Consider the following 7,617-nt stretch of genomic DNA (forward strand, 5'->3'; position numbering starts at 1 on the left):
GGGAGCTTAATGAAGGAACTACTGAGCTGCTCCCAGGCAGGAGAGGTGGCACGGGAGAAGCACAGTGGTCTCAAAGCTGGAGCAGAGGAGTTGAGGAGGGCTTAAGCTCACCTTTCCATCCCGGATGAAGCTGTGTGCAGGTAATGGGGGCAAACAGCAGGGAGGAGGCAAAATGAGCCTCTTAGTTTAGTGGGGAGGGCAAAGCGCTCACAAAGGGAAATTCAGGTGATGATGGAACACCAATTTCATGAGTGTGTACACACCCCAAACCTACCAATCCCTAATCCTGTTTAGCATCTCTAGTACATAAAAGCGCCCCAAAAGCAGAAGCTGTTTTCTCACAGAGGCTTGCTGCTTGAGGACATCTTGTGTGCCCCAACCCCCAGTATTTCCAGCACCTGATACCACCCTCCTGGAAAGCCCAGCCTACATCCAAAGCCACGCCACTCCTGCTCTGAAATGTCAGGGTAAAACAGGAGCAGGAAGCCTGATAAGGAGGTCACAGCCAGAAACTGGATTCACATAGGAGGAAGAGGGGAACTCTTCTGTTCCCAGGGAATATTGATCATGAAGAGGTTTTAAAAAGAAAGGGGGACGTGCACTACGTAGGAAAACCGATCTGTTTACAGAAAATATCTGCAGGTTGCCTGAAAATGAATATCCTTCATGCAAAAGTTTCCTTTGAGAGAGCATGAACTTTGGACACATTAGAAGGTTAAGAGCGTAAGTAATGTGTTTTTTCACCTTTAGCTAAAGGTCACGGAGCATTCAAACAATTTCTCTGTTTCCAAGCTGAACATGACAGAAGTCAACTGCACACCCCAACATTACAGCTAATGAATATGGAAAACAGAAATGTTTTCCCTGCACTTTGGCCAAGAACCACTCCATGCCCTTAAGAAGAAACTGCTGATTATTGGAGATTTTAGTTTTACTTCAAGAAAGTCAAACAAACCAGAACCTTTTCACTAAGCTTCCTTCTTCCCGTTAAACTCATGTTGACTTGTCAAAGCTTTTTGCAAGTCATTGTCTACTAAGACAGAATTAAATCACGGTCGTTACAAAATTCTGCACCATTTTGACATCCAGCCTTCCCAAGAACTGTTGGGACCAGATATCTCCCAGTGGGGAGGAAGAGGAGGAAGACACCTGAGTATGTTGCTTACCCTGTGGTAGAGCCTGTTTGCTGCGTCAGCCACTGGAGAGAGCTCAGTCTGGGTCAGACCCACGGGTTCACAGCCGTGCCCAAAGCTGGCAACCAAGAGTGAAACCAGACAACAAACAGCCTCACTCAACCGGTACTGGATCTTCTCTGCCAGCTCCAAACTCAGCAGTAGCTTGTGGAACATGCTGCTGGGAGGAGGTGCCCATATGTACAAAGCATATTTTCTGTTTGTTTACTTGAAATACACTCTTTTTTTCCCCTGTTTTGTTGGATATTCCCTTGGGCTTTACGATGGGAGAAGAAAAATCCCTCAGCCCGCTCCCACTGCCTCCTGCCTCCTTCACAACATCCACTCTCACTTGCCTCATCTGTGAAATCAAACAGCTGCAATCCTTTAAATCACTTTTCATAAAGTGTCTCCAAGCCTAAAATAATGTCACGGCTCATTTCTGAGCTCAGCATTCCTACCGCGCCGCATTTCCCTGGGTGCGACCGTCACAGTTGAGCTGTGATTATTTATTTATATTATAATAGCATTTGCAGCCCTGCTGTGCTCAGCCCTGCACACGCGCCCAGGAGGTGACCCAGGGCGTTCCCACCACCAGGATAAGGATCCCTGAGCTGACGAATTCCCAGCTCTCAGGGAAGGGATGTCTTGGAACGCAACAAACCAGAACCAAAATTTAATTAGATGCAAGACATGTTAGTGTCGGGTTGGTTTTGGCCTCTCTTGGTTTCTTCCAAACAAGCTCTCACTGTGCAAACACACCCCATGACAAAACTGACCTGGCCAAGACATGCAAGCAAATACCGCTGACTTTTAATATTAAACAGCGCAGCAACTTCAAAGGAGCTGGGCTCTCCTCTCCCAAGCAATCCCACCAGAGATCAGCTCCAGCCCCAGAGCCATGGCCAGCTTCCAGCTCACGGCGCCGCCGAGCAAGAGACACGTGTTTGTGAACAGCTGAGAGCGGCGGGGCAGATCATGCAGGGACACGCTTCCAGAAACACTCTGCCTACCCTCCCAGCACAGGCAAGGTGTGTTGGTTGGTGTGGGGCTGGCACACTTCTGCCCAGAGCAGTCTTCTGGCTTTCCATCCAAAAAAAAAAATTCTCAGCTCGGACCTCTCCTGCATCCAGACACCCGAAAGGTGTCGCGTTACTTTGGGTGATTACGTGTGCCTGTAAAAATAGCTTCTAGAGGTGAATGCCAGCAACTTCTTCCAACATTAATGCAACAGAATAAAACCAGTGTTCACTGCAGGCTGCAGAAAACCCCAGCTCCAGCCCACTGCAAACAACTGCCCTGCTCTGCTCATCCTGCTGTTGCAGCACTAAGGGGAAGCAGTTGGGATTTTGCAAGAGAGAAGGGCTCAGCACTCCAAGGACAGGAGCCATTCACACTCTTTTAAAATCAGTCTCCACAGTGCAGACTGAGGTTCCTTTGGTTTGCTTTTAAACCACAGCCCTGCAACAACTGCAGATCGTGCTCACCTGGTCGCATCCTCCTCCCGCTCGGGTTTCTGATTAAAAAAAGAGAACTGGGATTTTCTTTTTGAGACAAATGCTCTTGGTTATGTTCCAGCCCCCAAACAAACACGCTCACACTGATGGAAGCAAAGCTCCCATAAATCGAACCAGGTCAGCGTGTCTCATAGCCAGGATGAAAAGCTCCTTTGTGCAGCAGCACGCAGGCCCCGAGCGATGTAGATGAGCCAGCAAACGCAGCCAAGAGCTCGTCCCGCGCCCTCCTTAACGTTTCTATTTCAAAGCCTTTCCAATCTCCAGCTCTGCTCCCCGTGCCACTCCGCTGCAGCCAGGCAAAGAGGGCAAATGAGGGAATTTCAGCCCTTCACTGGCATTTCATGGGTTTCCAGGCTCCCAAGTTGTACACTAAAACCAGCACAGACTGAATTTGACCGTTCAGCTGTCACTGTCAAACGTAACCCCCAGACAAGGTCTCCTCCCTGACTTGTGGTTCAGGCACCTTCCACCTCACTATGACCCACCAAGAAGCAGTTCCAAAGACCCTCAGAAGTGTGAGCCATACTCCAGCACCTAATAAGATTCCTTTAAGCAGCCTGAGCTGACTAAAGCTGTTCCACTAAGAAGAGTTTCTTCCGTTAAGGGCTTAAACTGAAAACATTCACCCAGCCGGGATGAGCAAACACAGGCATGAGTGAGACAGCACAGAAAGGAGAGGCTGGATCCAGGTGAATTAACCTCTCTGAGTTCTGGTGCATTCAACAAGACAGAGCCAAAAAATACAAAAAGAACATCTCCAGCTTGTGCCTTGATCCAAGAAGAGAAAAGATTACAGGTCAAGACTAAGAGGGGGGGAAGGGTAAAATGGAAAGCTCAGTTATCTTTTTGCTCCTCAGGAGAGCTGCATAAAGAGAGGCAAGTCTGCTAGCAGAGGGCAGGAGGCAGGATCACTCTCAGCAGTTTGCCTGGGAACCAGAAGGAGCTCTCCTGTGGGTGTGAGCAGCAAGGCCTGGGTTCCCTGGGAAGCAGTGAGCCCACATGTAGAAGAGGATGGTGCCTCCCTTGTGATCCAGTGCCAAGGAAAGGCCATGCCAAAAGGGGCTGGAGGGCACCTGCTCCACAAGAATGGTCAAACCTTTCCCTTTGCCCCCAGGCTGGATGCTGCACCCAGCCAAGGGTGCTCTTGCCAGGAGGACAAACAGGACACAGTGCCCAGAAACGATGAACCAGAGCCCGTGAGCACCACCACAGCAAGTGCTTACGAAAAGGCTGGAAACTGAGAGAAAAACTGAAAGCACCATGTGGAGAAACAAAAGAGGATCCCATAAGAGAGGAACAGTGAAATCCTGTACCACAGGCACGGAAATGGTCTGATTTCTCTGTAACAGCCACATCCGTGACGGGCGCAGCTGAACCACTGCCCCAGCGCTGGGGACACCCACGTGGCTCCCACCCTGCCAGCGGGGGCCACCCTGCCACCCTTTTGATAAGGGTGAGAAAAACTTCCCTCCCATGGGCCTTTGCAGCCACGTGTCAGTATTTCCTAGGTTTTGTTGTTCTATTGGTTTGTTAAGTTCATGTCTGTTCAGCCTCGTTCACCATGTATCCTACCCAGAATGTTGTTCTTTCCCTTGAACCCCATTGGGTTAATTTTCCCACAGTGTTTCACCCCTGTAACCGCATTAGTCCCCCCAGTTTATATTTACCCTTTTGCATCATTTTGTCCCATCCCTATTGGACCCTGACCTTCAAGGACCACCCCTTTATCTGCTATATAACCCCAAATCCTTGGCCTACTTTGGCTCTCCTCCCTGTAACACATTCGAGGCTGTACCTGACATGCAGACAGCAAACAGCGCTCGGATTTCCAAATTTCAGGTTTCCCCGTCCCCTCGCCTTTTTCATCAGCCCTTTTTCAGCAGAGCACACCAGGCCCCCGAGGCAGGGATCACCCAGGGGCGCGGGCAGGGAAGGAAAGCCCTTGGATCCTTGGCCCTATTTTGGCTCTCCTCCCTGTAACACATTCGAGGCTGTACCCGCTACACAGACAACAAACAGCGCTGGGATTTCCAAATTTCAGGTTTCCCCGTCCCCTCGCCTTTTTCACCAGCCCTTTTTCAGCAGAGCACACCAGGCCCCCGAGGCAGGGATCACCCAGGGGCACGGGCAGGGAAGGAAAGCCCTTGGATCCTTGGCCCTCTTTTGGCTCTCCTCCCTGTAACACATTCGAGGCTGTACCCGCTACACAGACAACAAACAGCGCTGGGATTTCCAAATTTCAGGTTTCCCCGTCCCCTTGCCTTTTTCATCAGCTCTTTTTTAGCAGAGCACACCAGGCCCCCGAGGCAGGGGTCACTCAGGGGCACGGGCAGGGAAGGAAAGCCTCGTCCTTACCGCGTGTGGCCGGGCGATCTGCACGGGGTAGGACATGGCGTGCGGAGGGTAGCGCGGCTCGGCTGCGCGCCAGCTCTGCGTCACGGGCTGCGTGGAGCCAGACATGGCCAAAGAGCAGGCGTGGCAGGGGGCTGCTGCTTCCAAATCACCAGCAAAGGATTAGGAGAGCCGAGAGCTCCTCTTCATCGTGTGCGTGTGCTTTCCGCGTGGCGCAGTAGCTGGAAGGAAGCAGGAAAGCAGAAAGGTTAAAATTAAAAACCGCGGTTCTATGAGACAACCGAGCAACAGGCCTTGGGCCATCAGCAAAACCTCAGTGCCCTCGAAATTCCCCAGCAGCCCCGTTTTCCAGTTGGGAAACCCCACTGCTAAATTTTTTTCTGTAGATTACTCCTATCACGGGAAGTTTGAATATAAGATTTTCCCAAATGTATCCCACCCAGTTTCCCTGGAAAGTCTTCACCCGCCAGCAGCAGGACCAGGAATCCAAACTGCCAGCTATTTCTTTAGGTCCTGTTGATCTCTAAGTCTCTTGGAGATGGGCATTTTTTTTGCAGGGTGACTCGGTTTCCAAAAACACAGCCTAGAAGTCTGGCATTTCAACACAAGGTCCAAAAAGGCACAAGGTCCCTCCCCAGCCCATCCCTCTCAACATCCACACTCTCCCATGTCAGCGCTCTTCTTTCCAAGCTGTGGCCACTTCTGCAGCCCTCTGAGGTAAGCCCTGATCTCATGGCAGGAGGGACACCAGGCACTGATCCCACCTGCAGCTGTGCCCACCCACGAAGCTACAATAAAACCCAGGACTAAAGCACACTGCACACCTCCAGTGCCACCTGGATCAGCCCATCTGATAGGGACCAAGTGCCAGAGAACACACCACAGCCCCGAGGGTATTTTCACAAACACCCCTGTCACCCACGCCTTCACTCCTGTACAACCTGTTGCAATTCCTTTAGCAGCTGCAACAAAATCAGGAAAACCAAGGAAGTGGGAAGGTGTCTCTTGGCTCCAAGCAGAGATTTACAAGTTATTTATAATACTTCACACTGATGATTTTATACCTCCTGGTTTTTGTCTGGATTACAATGAAAAAATAACGAAGGTCTAAACGCTGCCCTTCGTCGCTGTCAGTGTGAGGTGCACTAACTATTATTCTCAAATTAAGTTAGTTACACAAGGCACAAATTGCTGCTGCTGCTGCCTGCCTGGGTCAGGAGATGTTATCAGGAGTGATCCCAAGCAGGGACAGCCCCAGCTCCTTGGGACTCATTCCACATCCCACCCAAAGCAGGCTCACACGCCTCCTCCTCCCCAGCACAGGTATGTGTGATGCATGGATTTGTGCAAGGTGTGTGGCAGTATCAAACTCCTCCAGCAGCACACCAGGAACAGCAAAGGAAACTTCCAGTGCTCCCAGCAGCCTCTCCCCACACTTGTGGTCTCTGTGCATGGGGAGCACAGCCAGCCCCAGCCAACGCAATTTCAACTGAAACAGCAGTTGGCGTGTCCAAAAACCAAAAAAGGGGGTGAAAAAAAAATAAAGAAAGAGGAAGCTTTTCTTTTTGTATTTCTTTTCCCTCCTGTGAGACCACAGATGAGCCTGTGCTGATAAATCCCTCGCTATCTGCTGCAGGCAGGCACAGGGCTGCCTCCCAACCTCTCAGCCAGAAATAAACCAAAGGAAGACAACCAGGCACGACAGGCAGCCAGGGGAAAGGCAGCCCAGGGAGGCCCTCCTCATGCAGAGGTCAAATCTTACAGAAATCACCTTTTCTGCAAACCCCCATGAAGCCTAAGGATGACAGACACACAAAGACATCAATCACCACGCTCCTGATGAGGGTCAGGCGAGTCTCTTGGAAAAAGGTATTTTACCAAGTGACAAATGGAAAAAGACAAGGTTTAGCTCTCAAGGCAGGGTGCAAAGGGACAAGCAGGTCCCTGCTGCTTTCAGCACAAGAGCTGGGATTCCCTCCAGTCCTGGACCCACACAGCCCTGCTGAGCCTTACCTGCCACCCCAGGGAAGCACCGGTGGCCTGGGAGCAGCCAGACCCTCATCCCACACCAGACAGCCTCTCCTTGTAAGAGCTTGGCGTGCTCAGTGCAATCCACCCCGGGCAGGAAAGCCCCTGTGCATGCAGGGGAATTCAGAGGCACCCAGAACAGGCGTATTTATACTTCCAGTATGACTGTCCCACTTCCCCTCCTGCTTCCGACTGGATGGGATTTTAATCGCCCATTCCCACCCCAGGCTGGGGGCTGTGCCAGGAGCGTGTGGTTCAAAACCCGCCGTGCTCACCCTCCAGGGACACAGCAGCATCCTCCCAGGAGACACCAGCACCCTCCCAAGCGCTGCTCTAGGGGCAAACCCTCCCTTGCAGCTGCCAAGGACACATGCATGGGGTTCTGGAGGGCTCCAAAAGCTCAGAGGGATCTGCAGTAATTTAAGGTACTTTCCCAATAACAGATTTAAACTCGGACATTTTGGCTTACGGCCACCTACAAGTTAATTAGAACATGTAAATATATATAAATATATATACACATATAAGCACACACTCCAACCCAGAGT

At 51.0% G+C, this 7,617-nt stretch overlaps 1 protein-coding gene across 1 annotated transcript in view; it reads right to left on the minus strand.

Annotated features, from left to right (window-relative positions):
• The window catches only part of NCOR2 (nuclear receptor corepressor 2), a 176,172-nt gene extending 170,952 nt beyond the window's left edge, over positions 1-5,220 (minus strand). The window contains exon 1 of the mRNA XM_066331748.1: positions 5,045-5,220. Within this exon, the coding sequence (XP_066187845.1) occupies positions 5,045-5,149 (105 nt within the window). The 5' untranslated portion in view covers positions 5,150-5,220. The remainder of the gene's footprint in view (positions 1-5,044) is intronic.
• Between the last annotated feature and the right edge of the window lie 2,397 nt (positions 5,221-7,617).

This window comes from Sylvia atricapilla, chromosome 17, assembly GCF_009819655.1.
Source record: "Sylvia atricapilla isolate bSylAtr1 chromosome 17, bSylAtr1.pri, whole genome shotgun sequence".
Lineage (NCBI taxonomy): Eukaryota > Metazoa > Chordata > Aves > Passeriformes > Sylviidae > Sylvia > Sylvia atricapilla.